General features: G+C 38.4%; 1 protein-coding gene across 1 annotated transcript in view; it reads left to right on the top strand.

Annotated features, from left to right (window-relative positions):
- The window catches only part of LOC119894308 (chemokine-like protein TAFA-5), a 50,555-nt gene extending 30,339 nt beyond the window's left edge, over window positions 1-20,216 (top strand). Inside the window, exons 3-4 of the mRNA XM_038706990.1 lie at window positions 947-1,074; window positions 17,371-20,216. Of these exons, the coding sequence (XP_038562918.1) occupies window positions 947-1,074; window positions 17,371-17,379 (137 nt within the window). The 3' untranslated portion in view covers window positions 17,380-20,216. The remainder of the gene's footprint in view (window positions 1-946; window positions 1,075-17,370) is intronic.
- The last annotated feature ends 247 nt before the right edge of the window (window positions 20,217-20,463 follow it).

The following is a 20,463-nucleotide window of genomic DNA, read 5'->3' as shown; positions in this document are numbered from 1 at the left end:
AAGTTTGAAAAAGACAATAAGAACAAGAAGACACCAGTGGAGAGAGGAAACATATCAGCTGTTTGTCTGCTTGAGGACTTCAAGGAGGACTCACATAAAAACGATGCACATTCACTACTCTCACGCGGCAGTATGGAAATCCACAATTTGACCCTTCACAAATTAGAACAGGTTGCAACAATCTAATGGTTACTTCAGCAATACAGTATTGTAAAATAAGTATTAATTTTTAGCAATAAAAGTAATATAAAGTCTATATATTTATTTTTTCCTTTTCTTGTATGCTGCTGGATACAGCACTGTGCTACTGTTACAACTGTAATGTTTTGCCAAATAAATATTTTCTGTTTCAACATTGCATTGGTGTTTACAGTGTTTTTAGCACCTCTCAGCAGATTACTTTCACTCAAGAACATTGTAGGGAAATGTACATATAAGCCTATGAAATACAAAAGAGCTTTATATTTAGAACAACAGTGTCTATATATCCAATAATTTTCTTTAATGAAAAAAGTGTTTGCCATCTGAAGCCAAGGCTTCATTTTGGGATGTGTTTATGACATTTTAAATGCAGTGTTTCATTTTGAAGGAGATATGAGGCATTTTGCATTTTGTGTGAGCAGTTTTGGGAATTGTGTGTAGAGAAAAAAGCAGACATAGTCTTGAAAACATGTGTGAGCAGTTGTAAAAAAAAACTGTAAACCATCTCAGGCTGTACAGAGAATGTTAATCAGTCATATATCTGACATGTGACTGTTTATTACTTCTACATTGTTCACAATCTAAGAACAGTAACATTAAAGAGTACAATTATCATGATAAAGCAAAAGTTTGAGGACACTTAGGAGGAACTGAGAAAGTCATTGAGGGATGTAAATAAATAGCATAACACATCGAAATAAAAATGAAACAAATTAATTTACCTGGGTCTCCTTCTCCTCCTCAGTTCGTATCGTCTGGAGTCGACAGTGGTGTGAAATGTCTCCGTGTTTGGACGATGAAGGTTGTGATCTCCTGGTCAATCAGTCGGGCTGGACCTGCACGCAGCCAGGAGGCCGAGTCAAGACCACCACGGTGAGAACAGAACCGATCCTTCACTGTGTTCTATCTCGCACCAACATTAAGGAAGTAATTCTCAATTTCATGGGACCTTGAAATCAAAGTTTTTGGTAGAATAAAATATTGTGGGTTAACATTACAACCCCAGTATGCTCTTCTGAAGGGACAGTAGACAGCATGAGTTATGTTATGCACACTGTGACATTTGAAGTCCAGAGATAATAGGTAACAGTGCCACCAATTTTTGAATTTCTAATGGTAGATTTGGCATAAATTTTGAGTTAATTTGGTATCACACAGTTCATTCTTTTATTGTTGGTAAGACGTCCTTTCTTCTCTGCTTTTCAAATTCCACATTTAAACCTTTGTATTACTTTCTCCGGCTCAAATTTGTTAAAATCTGAACTCATTAAATTGCTGTAATCATTATTCTGTCCATACTGGCCATTAAAAAACTCTTGCAGTGTAAGTATGTTAAGAAGCGATCTCTTAATGATCAGTTTGAACAGGAGGAGCGATTACAGCAGGCGAAAATGTACATGTGGGCGCATGATGTTTTAACACAGGCTTGAAAAATGTGAACCTTTCCTTTAAAGTGGAAAAAATGAGCAAGAGAGGAGGGATAGACAGACACGTAATCGATGTTATCTATAGACAGAAAGACCAATATTAGAATGACAATAAGAAACTAGAATGAATATATCTGGTGTGGGCTCGTTGTGAAGAAGTGTGCAGATACACACTGTTGGATCTATTAGAAGACTTATTTTTATCATCTACCTGTCCACATTGTTCCCACAGACATACATGTATTAATTTCCGCTGTAATATGACTTTTTTTTTATTATACCAGTAGGTGTAATGAAAAAGCAACCAGTATATTTTTTTTATCATTCGCACATAGTCAGAAATACTAATAAAAAGGCTAAAAAATTAGAAGAACACTCACTTCTGGAAATGTTATTTTTTAGAGTTAGTGTCCTTCATTCCTTCTTTTCCACTTCTGTGTGTTTAATTCCAATCAAAAATCTAATTTTAACATCAGCTTCTAATAAAACATAATAACGTCTCCTAACGAGGACGCTGCTGGCCCTTATTAAAATCACAGCCTGTGTGTGTGTGTGTTGATTGAAAAATTGCTACCCATGAGCAATCTCTTCTCCATCTGCCACTCTTCACAGCGGCTGATTAACTGCAGTTGTTTCAAAAGCCTCTTCATGCAGCAGATTTCACATCAACCAAACTCATTCAAGATTTGGTGTGTTTTAAAACGCAGCTCTTCGTCTTCTTTCAATTCTCTGTCATGCTCTGTTTAGCTGAAGACAGTCGAGTCTGATGAGGCTGATTATTTGATTATGTTACATTAGTATCTACTGAAAACCTTCAACTAGCTTCAATTGTGAGTTTCTGGTTCTGTTTCTGTCTGGTTACCTGCACGCTGATCACAACTCACCTGTAAACTTTTCTGTAGTAGTTAGTCAGCAGTTTTTTTTTTACATCTATCTATCTATCTGCAGATCTGTAAAAACATTTTTAAAATTTTGGTGTTGGCGAGCTTGGAATGGTGAGGATTTGAGGACAGCCATAGTGCGTGAAGATTTCCAAGTACCAATGAGGATGTCTGTTTGTGTTGAGTTTGAGCTGCCATTTTAAAAGGACAGCGGCTGGGGGACTCAACCGGGGGACTCGATGAGAGAAATAACATAATCATTCTATCGCTATTTAAAGTGAGAACTGACAGTAAGTGTGCTTTGCAGCAGAATAATGTGCATGTTTTTTGATGTATTTTACAAGATGGTGCATGCACGTTTGTGTTTATTTGCTGTGCTGTGCAGTGCTATCTTGTACTGTGCTTGAACTGCTTTTACATTACAGTGCTGTAATGTATTACAGCTAATGCCACAGGTGTGCTGCTAGGGAATGTGTTTACATTCAATTTGTTTGATTTGTGTGATTATCCGCTTTGCAGACATGTTTAAATTGCAAATGTCAGTAAATAGTCTGCTTCACCAAGTAGGATGAACTAAATTAGCTGCCAACTAGCGTTAAATTCTTGAATGTAAAATGATACAATCTAGAAAATGGTTGACAGCCTACTTAACACACAGAAGCCGATTAACACACAGAATTACTGTATGTGAGCTTTGTTTGGTGTATTTTACAAGTTGAAGTGAGCAAGCATGTTTGTGTTTATTTGCAATGTTTGTACTTCACAGTACAAGCAGCCAGTTGCTGCCAGCTAACAACAAAGGTGTGCTGCTATAAGAAGAACAGTATGAGCAGGTTTTGACAGGCACCTTGTTTCTGTATGTCTTAGTTTCTTTCTTTTCTCATGGGTGACTCTGTTCTCGATCAGCGCTGGTATGCAAACTTGTGGCCCTATGGTAGATTTCTGGAAGAGGTATAAAATGTCATTGTGTGTGTGTGTGTGTGTTTGTGTGTGTGTCACACAGGATAAGGATCAGGACCGAGCAAGCTGCTACGCCCTACTCTGCGTTCTGTATTTTATTTCTGCTTTTTTGTCCTTTACCAATCACATGCCTGCTATAGCGGCATTGGCAAGTGGTAACAATGCGCTTAACTATATGATTAAAAGGTTACAATCATATTATATTGTACATGTGAACAACAATGGCACAACTGTAGCCTAAATACAATGACAAAATCTCATCACTTCCATCAACTGAGAGCTCTGTGTCATATTAATTGATCAATTGATTTTGGTAACCCAGAGGAAACAGGGTTTGAAGATTTGCTGAAAGTCAAAAAGTCAGCTGCTAGACATATGAAAAATGTAGGTAACACATTACTTAATTTAGCATTTATAAGCAGTATACAAACATTTAATAAACGGTTTATTACCTAATATAGTGTAGTTATAACCAGATATAAGGACAGTATTCAGTTAAATATGTTTAATATTATTATGAATAGGGCTGCCCCATAGTCAACTAGTAGGCCTAGTTGAAGCAATTAGTTAACTAGAGTTTATGATATTAATTTAATTACTTAAAAATATATTTTTGCTGCATCAGAAAATGGTTTGAGTTCTGGCTAAGTAACATTACTGACACCTTGCTACGTTACAGATAAATAAAAAAGCCGTAATAATGAGCCCTTTTAAATATAAATTTTACAAGTGTGTAAAGCTGTATGGTTAACTGGTTGACATGCATACAATCACTTATATGGGTTTAGGCACACACCCCTGTGATGGTTAGGGTAAAGGTGAGGGGCTTTAACACTAACATCATTTGTCATTTTGTTTCACGCGGGAACCGAAAGCTGGTTTCTTGGGTCACGGGACCAGCTTACTGTCCATCCAAACACCCTGCCACCGCCTTATTGTCGGACTTTTCGTGGTGAAAAACAATTTGCGTTATATACCATGAGAAAAAAGCATGTTATTCATTCGCCTTTTGATGATATCAGGCTGAACTTCCTACTTCACAAGAACAAATAGTAATGCCTCTCCTGTCCCCGCCTGAACCTGCTGTGTCTTCGTCGTCCCCAGAGTCAGAGTCCAGTGGCCTGTACTACGAAGCGAGGTCAATCTACTCAGAGTTAACTCAGGCAAACTCGGGGTTTACAAACTCTGACCGCCTACACTGAAGTTAAGCGGTACTATGAAGGTGAATAAGATGTTGGTTAGTTCAGTCTGTGTTAACTTAACTGGAGTTGGTGCATGTTCACATAAAAGGGGCGTGTTCGGCCGTGCAGACATTTTTTTGCAACGGCGCATGTTCCATATTTCTCCAGAAGAATGCATTGATAGTGTCAGGATATGAGGAGTTTAAAGACACGTCAATGCCTAAATCTAAAGCGGCCGACAAAGCCAGGGAGGCTTGTTGGCATTGCATGGAGTAAATTTGTAATTATCGTCACAGTGTTCTTATTGTAGGCTAATTCTTATTCTATGGACTCTTCATTTATCCTATGTGTAATATGATTAAGATGTAAAGATACAACTGCACATAAGGTCCATTGTAATAGAAAAAAAGGTGCTAGCCAAGAGAGGTAATAATCTGAGACAAAATTTAATTTCCAAGATTAGGTCATCTACAAGTAAAATACTTGAATATTCTCTGACATTATAATCACACATTTATGAGAGAAACTTAACTTTGCAAGGCTGCAACATCACACACACACACACACACACACACACACACCTCTGCGGTGTATTATACATGCAGTGAAAAGTTATATTAGACTTTGCAATCTGATTCAGCAGTGAGGAAATACTCGTGGGTTTAGCCCACTATCACTATCATGCACCTTAGAGACTTTGCCGTGGATTTGGGCGTATTGAGACACCAGACTGATTTTTGATTTTTAGTGACTTTAATTTCAGGGAATTTTTGTTCTTGTAAATTTGACACTTTCATCTAGGATTTGTTTTTTCTCGGTTTATTAACCCCTACCCTGGCTCCGTATTTTTTTGGACACGTAATATAGTCTATCTAAATATGTTGATACAGTTATGATAATTCAATTATAGCCTACAGATGGGCTGCAACTCAGAAACTGGTGCATTAATTAATTAAGATCTCCTCTCTAAAATCACAGAGGCTGCAGGGTCGCTCTTAAGGTAGCCTAATGCTGTTGTGTTCAGAATAACGTCATTTCAGCTGCAACCGCAGTGAAACAAATCGGGATGAAATCTAAATATATTTTATCAAGTGGTGTGAAATAATAACCTATCATTAACACTGAGTACAGATGTGGTGTGTAGTCCAAGTCTATATTCTGCACATGCTCACATATAAAAAGCTGATTAGAACCCCAGTTAAGTGTATTCATGGTCAAGAAATTTCTCTTATCCCCTACTGTGATTACAAACCAGGTCTCAGTTTACATCATGTTAATCAGATCACAGCAAGAAGAGGGTTTGCTCATAGTGTCTGAAAGCTGACGGCCAGCATCCTGTATCAACACACCAAACCCCCATTCACTCCTTTTTCTTATTCCTGCTTTCTCGTTGGTTGGTTGGTTCTCTGAATAATGAATTCTGTCAAACCACCACTGACTTTCAAACGACAGGACGCTGCCCTGTCTGAGAGTTTCTCCTCCGTAGGGAACGTGTTGTTTAAAGATGGACAGCAGAGCGAAGAGCTGCTCGCCGTCACAAAACTCAGGGTCAGATCGATGAAGCGTCCCCTCTCGGCCTCCTGAGGACATACAGACACAGCTGCAACACTGCAGGACATCTGAAATCAGATACATGTTGTGGGATTTAGACTGAAAAATACATTTATCTTTTTTTTAATCGACGGTGTTATGAACAATTAATGCAGTCTATATGAAGAATTTACAACCTCGGAAATGTTACTGTTTTACAATGTTGAATCGAATAATATTTAATGTTTATACAGTTTAAGTAGCAGTAAAGGGAGCAATTCAAGGTTGACTTGATGCTCACTTAATGTTATATGATGAGCTTTGGATAAATCTAAACTAAACACAAAAGGCATTAGAAAAATCCCTTAATTAACAGAGCCTCCATGCATGCAGCCATAAATAAATCCCTAACCCTTTAAAATACATAATGAATCTGAATTATAATCAAGATGGTAAAAACATTTAAAGTCTAAATAATCCTAAAACATGCCTGACAGCATGATATCATGAGTGGATGGTGATTTATACATCCTCGATGATGATCCCGGCTCTTACTGGAAGCTGAGGATTCTGGTAGAAGATGTTTGATCCTCCGAGCTCGTCCTCCAGCAGATGAGCGTCTCCCCGAGCTCTCACACACAACACTCTCTCATGCCTTCATTTGGTTGAAAGATGCGTTGTTGCTCCTGCTGCCTCCAGCTTAGTGCTGAATACATAGACGACAAAATCTCATTTTTAAAAGGAGCTACACACAAACAAGCTCCTCTGCTAATGAAGGACAGCAGATCTGATTGCCTCGCTGTAAGGCAAATTAAATCACAGAGACGCAGCGCTGAGTGGGCGGACCGACACGAAAGTCTACTGTGTTTACACGAGGAGAGGAGTCAGCGTTCATTAAAATTCAGAAAGCAGGATCAGAAGAACAAATCACATTCAATTACTTACAGGGACATACAGAAAGTGTGGAGAATTTAATTGGTGATATTTAATGAGAGAAAGACTCACAGTGTTCCTTCACACAGTTTGATGAAAGACTCCGAGAATGCTCTTAAATGGAGACCCATTGTTGGGCCTCATGAAAGAACATTTTCTTACCCCACACCTCTCTTAAGGTTTCTTTACACTGTGTAATTCTGGTCAGTCCCATGAGAAAGTTGGCAGTCGTGAGAGAAACATGGTTAATGGTCTGAGATGACACACAGAGGGTTGAGTTTTGGAGCGCAAAGACAGACTGCATCAAATTCTGACAGCGTCTCAAATGTTTATTGTATTTCTCTGCTAGAAATTACATCTATATTAAACAGATTTGCAACAACATATCTGGCAAATTGCAATAATCTTGATACTGAACGTATCAGTAAAATGTTCACTGACAACAGATTTCGTTTTATTTCGTCTGCAATAATGTCGGCTCGTAGTGACAACAGCATCATTAAATGTTTTTATGGTTAAAAAGGGAGCTGGCAGCACTTTTTAAAGGTTAGGGAAAGATTCATCTCTGTTTAATAGAATCTGCAAACTCTGTTGCCTAAATCAAACCACAGGACTTAGTGCAAACGCTCGACTCTGCTGTCAATGCCCTGCGCTTGACCCTCCATCGGTATCACTCCATCTCCCGAGCATCAGTGATATCGGTGATGTGAGGTGCCTACGCAGAGCCCAAAGGATACTAAAGGACAGTACCCACCCAGCCACAGCCTGTTCACCCTGCTGCCTTCTGGGAAGAGATATAGAAGTTTCTGCTGCTGCACCACCAAACTGCAGAGCAGCTTTCCCCCCCCAAGCTATCAGACTCTTAAACTCTAATTCATCCTCAGCACTGCTCCATTGACTATAGTTTATTTCAGTTTACTATTTTTATAATTGCTTCTATATTAATGTATATTGCCTGCTACGTAGCAGAAGGGAGTTACAAACCCAATTTCACTATATAACCTGTTATATTGTGACAAAATAAATCTACCCACCTACCTACATCCACCTCAACCTCCTCCCTGCGACTCCAGCATAAACATTGCCTGTGAACATATTCCAGCGATTACGTTTGTCAGTACAACATAATTAGGACAAAAAGTAATGTATAAAGAAAATTTGTAGGAGACAGGGTTGGTGACTTTGGTTTTGGTTTGTAAATGGTCATTTTTGGAAAACCACTCTCTTCTATAGATTCTACAAATGACACACACTTTGGTTTACACGTGCATGTTTGTAATCACATTCTTTAAACGTCACCATTTGGGGAAAAAATGTTAATGTTCCTTTTTTTAGTCATGCTCGTAGCCTGGCTCTCAGCTGCACTTCAATTTAGTTCCAAACAGCCAATTAGCATGCTGCTGACATTAGCATTTAGCCCACAGCACCACTGTAGCTAAGTAAAGTCTTACAGAGACGCTTGCATGGCGATTCTTTGGTTGTGTCCGAAATCACCCACTACTCACTATATAGTGGACTATCTTGTGAGCTCGCCGAATATGTAGTGAGAATTTTTATACCCTATGTAGTGGACTCCCAGTGTCCCAGAATGGATTTTGAAAAGTAATGTACAAACGATGGTCACTAATCAAGCAATTTATACAATCATGCATTGCACAATCCACCAACCAATTGTCCGACAGCAATGACATAATTAATGGCGCCGAGATAATGACCGGACTAGTGTCCGAAAGTGTTGTTTTCATTTTGCGGGTGAGCTCACTACAATCCTCTACATACAATTTACTGGAGAGTAGGGAGTAGTGAATGAGTGGTGACTTCGGACACAGCCTTTGTATTTCTCATGATGCTTCAGCATCTAGTGGTCTTTCTTTTCTCAATTTGTTTTTGCAATCTAGTTGACTCTGGTGTACCTACTTAAAGTCCAGTTCCTGACTCGTAACCTGCTGTCACCTCTACTGTCATCTCCACAGTAGAGAACCATACAAATCAATCAAAAAAATCAGTTTCTTGTTAGTGCAGCCGAAGAGAAGCTGAAGTTTCTTCACCTGAAAACTCACCTGTGTGTTTCAGAGCCGGACGGTTATATCTCAGGAGGATTTTAAACATCTATAGGCTCAGAGAATATTAAAAATGGGCTTTAATATTTTAAGAAGCCGCAGCTTTGCAATATTAATGAGACAACTTCTGGCTTGTTTTTGCTTTGGAAGTGAAATAAATAGTAACAGAGCTCATTGTTTCTCATCACCAGCCGCAATTCATCATAAAGCAATTATGTTGGAAACAAGGCCGCCTGCCAGTTTACTCCCGGTGCAGTGTTTATCATGGAAACAGCAGACAACACACACACACTCACTCACACCTCTGATAACTGAAGGCTGTATTTGCAGTTGTAGAGCAGTAATAATGTGATGTGTAACTAATACTACGACGAAGCTCAATTCTGTTGTCTCCTGTCCCTGATTTAATTTCTTTATAATATTTTTTATCATCAACAACAACACGGTCTCCTCTCCTCAGAGTCTCTGTTGATATCTGGTTATTGCGTTCTGATGCTTTTAGTCATTTGTTTGTTTGCTGTTAGTTGGGTTTGAGTTAACGAGCTGCAAGCAGTAATGTTCGTTTATTAACATGAACTCAAGAAATCAGTTTAAGATATCTGACAACATATTTACAGGCACTGCAAATGTAAAATCCTCACATTGTTGTTAAAAGGACAATTTTACAACCAAAAGGTCAGCACCTGAAACCGACTTACTTGAACTTCTAGATGCGACTTATTGTCATGTTCTATCAGTTTTAGTTCTGCTTGGTAGAAGTTCATCTCAGTTCCTCTCTGTCACCTTTACCCTATGTGCCATGTTTGTGAGTTGCAATAGCAAGCTAGCCCATGTGGCTTTGTTGACTGTCATCACTGAGTTGTTGTTTTCTTTTTTTTTTTTTCACACCTAACCGAAACACCCATACTGTCCTGGTGGACTTTCACCCAGGAGACCAGTGTTAATTTCCTGTGTGAAAGAATCAATGTTGATTCTTTTTAACTTATGCCATGTAACTTACTAACATACATAAGTAACCTACTTTTTTTAACCCAAACCACAATCTTTTCCTAACTATGTAGTTTTGGTGCCTAAACCTGTAACCATTTCACAATGTTAACGTGTTTTATTCTGAAAGTCTAATCGGACGTTGCATATTTGTTTTTAGTAAAGGGGTGCGGTAAAAAGTGATGAGGGATCTTGGCTAAGCGTCCATATGTGACGAGTTTGGAGTGAGAATGTGTTGGAAGTCAAGCTTCCTGTAACTGGTTGTACCTCTGCCTGTAACGATCTCTCCTTTCATCCAGCCACTCTGCTGTCACAGCAAAACTTTCTCAGCCTGAATTTTCTGGACTTTTTGCAGATGTGAGCATGTGAGAAGCTGAAAAGAAAGCCAGTCGCACTTATTCAACGACAAGAAACCCGTTTTCGCACTGAGCAAGCGTGCAGGAGTCAGAGAGGTTATTATTGTGCTGCTGGAAAATGAGGAAAGTTTGTTTGAACTTTTCTCGCTTCCACTGATTTTAGTAAAAGGGCATCAAAATGGTATAATGCTCCTATTTTCTGACAATCCATTGCCATGAAAAAAAGATGGCCTTCCTCAAAATGTTGCCACAGAGTTGGATGCACACTGTTAAGATGAAGATTTCTGTTAATTGGAATTAAGGAGCTGAGACCAAAACAGGAATAAAAGACACTACAGTACGTGTGCAGGGTTACTCCTTCTCAGTTTGTGTTCGCATTCAGTAAACTGCTCAGCTGATGCTGTGTTTTCAGTGAATCTTTGGTTGTTTGTTTCCTTTGTTCGCCATCGGTTCTATTATCTGTTTGTCTGAACACCTGGCTGTGAGCAAAAACCCTCTCCCATTGGGGGAAAAGAGACAGCAATGCGGGACAGGTGCTCCAATCTGATCCTCTTCCTGTAATTGATCCCATTGGGCCTTTGCGCTTTAGCTGAATTCAATCAAGAGCACAGGTTTAAACTGTGTGGTCGCAGCTGCTTTTGTGAAGTCGACAGCAGGAGGCAGGAAGTGTTTGATTATCTGATTAAAGCTCTGATCAGTCAAACCAGGTGAAGCTGCAATCACCTGGCGAGGTCCAGTTGTGTTAATGTTGTTTTAACTGGGTCAGAGCTGGGTCAATTTGATGATATCAGTTTGTCCCTTAAATTCACACTGACATGTCTTATGTTTGTAACAACACAGTGTCGGCCTGAAATCAATTCCAATCAGTGGGTTTGCTTCTGTATTAATTTCAACTTCAGTAAACTCTGACATACATATATGTGGTGTTGACCAAGTTGTAAAAACCCTGAACACTACCTGCTCAGCAGCAAACATCATACAGACACAGTTAGAGATTAGCTGGTGAACATAGTGGAACATTTAGCGACTGAACTTCCCTATGGGAGTTGGTGGAGGCCATAAACAGAGCTAAATGAGAGAGAGAGAATATTGGACACAAACACAACATCAGATGAATGATCATGTTGCTCTGTGACTGCTGGATGTGAAAATATGTTAACCGTCAACTTAAAACTTTATACATAAAGTATATGTCTATTACTTTACCTGTAAAGTTAATAAGAACTTGTTTTTATTTAAAATAAAGTTCAATGGAGCCACATGTGGTTTCAGTTGAAGAGGTCAGACCAGCACACTGCTGTTCAGCTCTTTAGAACAATCAGTTTGGTGCAGCTGAAAGCATTTCATTTCTAACGTCCGTACATGATCATTACAGTTTGTGGAGCAAGGGTGTAATTTGCAGTTGCAAAGGTGTAATCAGGCGTCGCAGCAGAAAGCAGAACTCATTTGTGCATCGGTTCGCCTCAAGTTCGCCTTCAAGACACAACTGTCCTTGAAAAAAATGTATGTTTGTATGTTGAAGTGTCCTGTCTCGTCGAAACCTGCAGAGATGTACTTTGTATTTATTTTCAGTCACACCAGGAGAAAAAAGATAGAGGTACAAATCACAGTCTGCTCAACCGGACAGAAATCCTATTCTCCTTGGAGAAAAGGAGAACGATTTACTTTGAGGGTGAACACAGCATGATGCAAATCAGAGACAGAATATCCTGTAAATTGTTTTTCTTTAGAACCAGAAAGATTACAGCTGCTTGTTTTCACCTTGTTTTCTGCTCAGATAGAAACTCTCAGGGGTCAGTTTGACTAAAACCTTCCTATAAACAGCCAGAGGCAGTTTGGAGGCGGTCACATTACATTCACATTCACTTCAGACTAAAGATGTCCAGAGTCAGTCAGCAGTAAGATTAGGTCCTGATAGACAGGTTCCCAGGTGGCAAATATCCAAACTCATTAAGCAGTAGAAATAATTCAAGAAGAAGCTCCTCACTTTTAGACGGTGCTGACAATTTCACTTTTTTGATCAAAATGAGAAACGTCACCAGCTGCAGATTTTAATCAGCTGTAGATAATTAATGTTAAATCCTAAATGAGCTCTCTGCAGCCAGTGACTGTACTCAGCCAGGGAAAAGAAAACACCATTGTACTAACCATGGGAGCACTGTTTTTTGCAGTCCAACAAGACCAATTTAGTGGCAACTCTTCACTAGAGAAATTATCTGAATCTGATTATCTCACTTTTAGGAAAATCTTCCAGTTCAACGTTTATTCATATCAGATCAATAAATGAAGCTGATCCACCTCAAAGTTGCATATCAGGACCTCCAGGATTTGATTTTGAAGTTGCTGGTGAAAATTATAGTGAAAAGGTCGTTAGGCCCCAGCTCTTATTTCAGTGTGTTACATACATATTTAATCGACATGTCAATTCTTCTGTCCGGCTATTATTAGGTTGAAGTGACACTTTGTCAACATAAATTAGACTGACACACAAAACAAAAGACAAACTACTTTTTTTTAAATAAATTTCTTTACTTTGTGAAAGCTAAACCTATGGGGATTTGAAAGGATTTGGATTCGATACTGGATTCAGATGTGATCAAAGTCTATCTAATCTTAACCAGCAGGATTGGGATCAGGACCCATCCAGGCATTTTTTGATGGATTAACGTGGTGTTTTTTTAAGTCCAGAGAAATTTCAGAAAAAATGATACATTTGCTGCTAACTCGCTGCCTATGTTATGTTTTCCAAGCAGATTTACGGTCGTTAATCCTCAATGGACATCAGGGACAGTATTATTACTGAAAAGATTAAGTTGTGCTGATTCCAGCAATGCATGTATGGTGTTTTCCACACGTTTAAAAACATTGCATTGGGAGGAAAAGTGACTAATATGCTGGATTGTGGGATACTGAGGTCCCAAAAGGGATCTATCTATTGTGTCCTCTAGAGCAAGACTGAAGACTGAAAATGGGCTGCAGTTTCTATGTTGTGTGATTATTTTAGTGTTCACTTTGGTTTGAGGATGACCTGAGCTCAGTGTATCACAGCAGCAGTGAAAACGGTGAGTGTTACCTCTTTTTCCTACAACAACGTTTCAGGTGTGCTCTGACTGCATGAGATGAAGCAATGCATTCGAAATGTTCCAAACACACCTCCTCCTCCATGTTTAATCAGTTGTGAGCGGAGCATTTAGGGACAGTGTGAATGTTGATGCTGTTTCAGAGTGATATATGGTTCTCAGTGTAATCCAACTCGTCCTTGTCTGACTCCTTTGGCTCTTTTTAGGATTCCAGCTGCAGTGAAACAGGATGGACATGAATAATTCAGGGTTGAGCGACTCAGAGGTGCCGCAACTGCTGCTGCTGCTTCTTCTTGTTCTTCTTGTTCTTCTTTTTGTGAGTCTTTACCTAGAAGCAATTACAGAGAGCTTTGCCTCCACAGAGGGGACAGAAATGAAGTGTCCATGCTCGTCCCCAGAGCTTCATGTTTTTAATCCGAGGCTCAGAGCCTTCAGGAGGACATGTCCACACTCTATGAGATGCAGACTCTATATGTTGAGCTGCTGTCATATGAAAGTGTAGTGTAGTTTAAAAACTAAGTTTAGGATTCAGAAGAGCAAATGAAGCATGCTGGTCATGTGTAATGCAGCTTAAATGTAAAGTTCACGTTATTTCACCAACAAAGACCACAGCACTTAAGATATGGATTCGTAATATTTGATTTTATGTCATGGATAGAGGAGAGTCGAGATGATGTAAGCGGAATGGATTAAGGGTCCAGATGGAGGGATGAGGGATGCAAGGATGAAGGGATGAGGAAGAAGACGGAGGGATGAAGGGTTAAAGGGAGGAATCAGGGTGGAAGAGAATGATGGCATGGTGTCAGCCAGTGGCAGGTAGACAGGAGGGATCCAGCAGAGTCGAGACTCTGAGTGGGGGAACCATCTCTTCGGATAGCGCCACCAGTCGTTCCTGTGTTCAAACAAAAGACAGAGAAATTGAGACAAGAACGACAAAGATGAAAAAAGAGAAACAGTTTGGGTGGGAGGGATGTGAAAACTGAGCGGAAGCGGAAGAGAGCTGATAAGGTGTACTTAAATGCTTTTGTGCGGAAATGGGATTTGTTTTATGCCTATCTGTTCCCGAACCTAAAATTTAATTTAATCAGTTACAGGTTTATTAATGGATAAATCCTAACTGTACCTACCATTCTCTATTTGTCTTCCTGTCAAAAAATCTCACAAAAATTCATCATGAATTAATCCCACTAAGTAGTGTTGTGTGTATATTCATAGTCTGATATGTTCTTCTTCTGAGTCATAGAGCTGCAATGTTGTCCAAAAAATAATAAAAACACATCCGTGAGTCACACTGTTGCACTCAGTGACATGTTCCTTCATTATCATGAACACACACTGTAGACTCAATCTCACCTACACCATGCTGCTGCCTCAAATACTCACTAGAGCACCAAATGTGGATTCATAAAGTAAATATTCAAAAGTAGTCCCCAACAAATGCAGTATTTACTCCTGTTCGAGTAATAACAGAAAGCTCAAAGAAATTACTGAGCTTGTTAAAAGTGAAACTTTATATTTATATGATGTCTTTAAAGATTTACTACTTAAATGGGCTTGGAGCTGAGAGCCAAAGACAAGGTAGGAAGTCAAGTTTGATAGACATGGTTTGGGTCTGCAGCAAGAAAAATATAGAAAACCAGCTTTTTTCTTTAAAAAAAAAAAAATAATAATAATAATAATTAATATTATTAAAATATTTACTACCTTTACCAACTACAGACACATTTTAATCCAGTATTTCTTAGAGAAACCCTGGCAAAGCTAGTCTGCAAGCAAATTCATTTTAAGAATGCTTAAACAAAAAAGCCTTTTAAGTTGAAATTGCAAACTTGTGCATATTTAATCATGCAGGCCCAGCAGTTACACAACAACATTATCAATCATATGGAGGCGTGTTTATGTCACTTGACAAATGTAAGTCCAATAATTACTCTCTTTTAGCTCTGTTTTTGGTCTCTACCAGCTCCTGAGGGAAATTTCAGGCTCTTTAGCTGCTAAATGCTCCACTTCCTTCACCAGCTGGTCTCCTACTATGTCTGCTGTTTGTTGCTATGAGAGCGATGACAGTGATCCAGAACAGTAAAGTGGATCTGGCAACTAAAAACTGAGCTGAAACTCACTATGAAGCTCCATAAAGCTGAAGTGAGCTGCAGAATCAGGTGATAATTCTCTGTAGGTTCATTACTAAAAAAGACCACATTCACATTGTCATTTGATAGTTTATTGTAAAAATATCAATTATAGCTGCTGGAGTCTGTGAAGGTTAAAAAATAAATGCTAATAATGGATGGTTTGTTTGTTCTAGCTGAATTATGAACTCAGCAGCCGCTGTTATAAAATTCATATTATAAAATTCACATTTTTAATCTTAGACAGTTCAGTCAATACAGCTGACTGCAATTTTTGACAACATTTTTTATTGTTTTTTAAGCTTTACAGTCAAACCTGATTTTTAGTCAGTGTTACCTTGTTTTACCTCAGTTTCTCTGCTCATTACCTCCCCACTCCGTGCCTTTAACATGCAGAGGCGTGTTGTTGTATAAAGTCCCATCTTGTCAGTGACTCTGTGTTCAGTTTGACTTCCTGCTCCGTTGCTTTAATTGGATGAAGGACTGTGTGGATTTTAATTCTGCAGTTTGTGTGAGGCTCTCGATAACAGCAGCTAGAAGGAAAACATGAAGCTGAGAAGATTCAAGCTAAACTGCTGTATAATCAACGACTTTATTTTTATGCTTTTCACATATATTATTTTGTACATATTTTATTTATAGTAGCCACTTTGAAGTTTTATAATGAACTGATCTAACAGATCTTATCTATATCAGCGTTCATTGCACTTGATCTAATAACCAAAACTAGAATTGTGTTTGTATTTCTCTCTGTCTTTTGCATCATAGCAGTGTGTCTGATGTTTATATTTCAACCTGTAAAGTGTGCAGAGACTCTTTGGGTGATGTGCAGTGAATTGAAGTTGTTGAAGTCTGTGTTGGTTTTCCTTGTGTACACTGGGTCACTGAAGGAACACATTTCATTCCTCTGTATGCGGAGAACTATGTGCGGTGGGAGTAACAACGAGTTCTTTCTTGCACAAATTTTAGAAAAAAATCTAGAGGATATAATGATCCGTAAATACATTCAACATAAACTAATTCCTTTGAAAATTAATATAAATTCAGAAATAGTTTTTCTATTTACTTCTACTGTACACTACATTTATTTGATAACTTTAGTTACTTTGCAAATTCTGATTCATAATACAAAATATAATCAACAAATAAATTATGATGGATTATTATAGATTAAAATAAGATAACAAAAGATCATGGGGGGAAATTCACAAGCTACCTAACAGAAGAAATATAATTTAAATCAAATAACCAACGTTACCAGCTGCAACATTAATGCAGCAATAATTCCATTTTTAAAATTCAATGAAATAATACACATAATTCTGAAATGGGCCATTCTATGTAATGACACTGAGGCTGTGTTATTTGTGTTTGTAGACATATATATAGTACTAATATAGATTTTTGTACATGAGATCTTTAATACTGATAATAAGTATTTGAATTGTATTGTAAAGATTTTATATACTTTTTTAAATATGAATTTAAATTTCTTCTTGAACTTCTTTCATACTGAAACATGTCCTCATCAGGCTCATGTAGCTGAATGTTTTCTCGATGGCGGTCTCCACTCTGCTCAGACCTGCAGACGCTCTGATTGGTTGCAGCAGATTCTATCCTAACGCTGCTCATTTTTGTCCTCCAGGTCTCATGACAGCGGCGGCAAGGACAGACGCTCCCCAGAGAAAGACTGGTTCCCATCGGCCATCACCCATCATCGCCAAGCGGAGCAGCATCCGCCACCGCCACAGCTGCTGATGACCAATCATCAGCCACTAAGAGCGAGGCATTGGCACGTCCTGCTTCATGCTTGGAGTGACTTGTGGAAGTTCTTCTTTCTGGGAAGAAAGTGACTCCATTTGATTTCCAGGAGATTTGAATTGCAGTGGATTATGACGAGCTGCTGGATTGATTTCTTTCGTTTGGCACAAAACTCTGTTTCATTTTTACAGACCAAAGATGAACAGAGCCAACAATGAGACGGTTTAGAGGGGCAGAGACTTTTCAGAACCCCCCCTTCACCACCATATCCATGTAAAGAAATTAACACATTGTGACATTATACATTAAGTGACTTAACTGAGCAAAGTAAAATTGTACATGAGTTAATGATAAAACATGTGTCTGTATGAGGACTGATGAAGCTGGTGATGTTTCTGTTAGGACAGAAAAGATAAGTCGGGTGGAGAAGGTGAAAAATCATATCAGTTTTTATGATAAGAGTATAAAACTTTTAGCAGAAACCTGAAGAAATATTTGAAAGATTCAATTAGAAGCAGTCTGGGAAAACTGTCAGTCAGCCATGGCAGGAAAAACAACTAACACGCCAGGTGAATGTACTTTTATAGAAAACTATGTACATTTAACTATTCGTACAGTTACACAAAGATTGAACACAGACACTAAATGAACCTCAGACGATAACATTTATCATAAAACTCTATTTTGATGTTTTTTTAAACATGAATATTGTTTCACTGAAGTTGCTTTCACACCAAGTCACGTTTTATTTGTACAGTTATGCATGTTACTAGTCAGCTGCTAGCCAAACAGCTGATGAATTAGCCGCTGATGGTGAAGCATGAATGAAATAGCCACAATATGATGAATGAATTTATCAAAATATAAATTACATATATTATCAATTAGTTTAGTCATGCTTGCGGCGTGGCTCTATGGATGTTAGTTGTTCCACCACAACTATTGGATGTCTTGTCATGAAGTTTAGTTTAGATATTCATGGTCCCAGATAATTTATTGAACTGGCTAAGTAGTAATTGTTAGCATGCTAACATACTAAACTACGATGATGAGTAAGGTAAACAATACTTAGCTCAAAGTATCCATGTGCCTAATTACAGTCTCACAGAGCCGCTAGAATGGATGTAGACTAACAGCTGAATTCGACTGGACACGGCGGCGTCATTATTTTGGCTGCGAGATGGATTTTTTCCACCCTCTGTGCAGCTTCAGATTAAACTCAAAGTGTTTCAGGAGCATTTTAGGAGTGGAGCATTTTGCCTGCCGGACTTGTTAATTTTTCCTTTTTGTGCTTCTACTAGCTCAGCTCCCTGCTACCCGGTTTAGTTCCGTCCTCCAATTGTCTTCATACCCTGCAGGGAACATTTCAGAAGCAGAGCGATTTTGCTGACTTGCTCAGATGTTGATTTGGTAATTTGTTCTTGATTTTGTCGTCTGTTTTAAATTGTGTTTATTGTTGAAATCCAATTGGGAGTCTGCACACGTTGTTTTATTTTGTAAACTGACCAGATTCTCTACATCGTTTCTGTGTCTGAATTCCTGCCCGGTTTGATATGCTTCTGTCGCATGCAGCAGAGCAGAGAGACACTTCTGAAACGCGCTGCGGCACATCTGGTGGACTCACAAGCGTTGTCTAGTGGAATTTAGCCTTTAGTGTGAGTTTATTGATGTATGTCTCGTCTGTTGAGTTAATATCAAATAACAAATACATGGCTTCACAGTGGACAGATGACATCTCCAACTTTAAAATATTCTCCTAGAGGTTTGATATCAGTGTGCAAAGTTTCTACTTTTTATCACAAAAACTGCAGAATTCTTAATGATTTCTGACTCTTCTCCACCAGACTCCATTATGCATCATGAATCAGATTTTACATTTTCCAGTGCCACTTTTGGACATCATGCAGTCAGCATGGTAGGTTTTAATGAAACAACAAGCAAACCATTTCACAACAGAAGCCAAGCTGTCGTGTCTGTTTGGGGGGAGAGAAGCATTAAATGTATTTTCAAAAGCCTAAAGTTCTATATTTAACAATTTTATATGTTGTATCTTTGTAGAAATCCTTATTTAACATCATTCTCATGAATTCACAGCCAGCTGCAGAAGTGAACATCACTGCTGTTCAAAGCGTTTCTGACAGTCGCACTGTTTCTCACCAGGTCGGAGAAAAAGTTTTTGATACCACTTTCTTATAAGTCACCCTTTATAAAGCATTTTTAAGTTGCAACTAATGATTTTATTTATTATTAGGTAATCATTTAGTAATGCTTTATAGATCAGTTACAAATTAATACCTAAACTTTTACTTTGCTAGTTATGTCTGTAATTACAATTATTAGTAAGTCATTAATAAAGATTTCTTACAATAATCAATTAAGTCTGCAGAAAATATAAATAACTCTTTACCAAAATGCCTGAGACCTGAAATAAATAGCTAAAAAGACAAATCAAGTGCCATGTTAGAGGGGGGTTGCAAAAGATTTATAGATTATTAACATAAATAAGTCAAGTCATTAGTTACAACCTATAAATTGTTTTTTTGTGAGAAAGTGGCATTGAAGTTTCCTCCAGTTATTGTAGGTTAAGTACACCAAATCCCAGAATGCAGTGTGTCTGTAGGTCATTGCCTTATTCATCTGCGTTTCCATCAACTGGAGAGATTAATTCACCGTCTCTGTTTTGATGCTCTGCCAGTATGAACCATATTTTTCATTAAACAGTAAACACATGTTCATCTGTTTTTCATCTCAAAGGTTTTCTTCTAATCACAAATTAAAGAGTTTTGTGTTCAAGACAAGAGGAAGCAACAAGGAAACAAAGCTGTTTCCTCAATATCATGACGTAAGGTGCCTTTCTGGGGTGGGGTTGTGTTCATATGTTCGAAGGAACAACACAGTAATGTGGTAATCAAGACTTTGTTAATTGAAAGATTTGATTGCTGTGAGTTATTTACAACGTCCATCAGTGTCTCACAAC

This window comes from Micropterus salmoides, unplaced genomic scaffold (assembly GCF_014851395.1).
Source record: "Micropterus salmoides isolate LMB-PRFRI ecotype aquatic unplaced genomic scaffold, ASM1485139v1 Ms_hic_scaffold_8, whole genome shotgun sequence".
Classification (NCBI taxonomy): Eukaryota; Metazoa; Chordata; class Actinopteri; order Centrarchiformes; family Centrarchidae; genus Micropterus; species Micropterus salmoides.
This window is presented reverse-complemented; position numbering and strand designations above follow the sequence as displayed.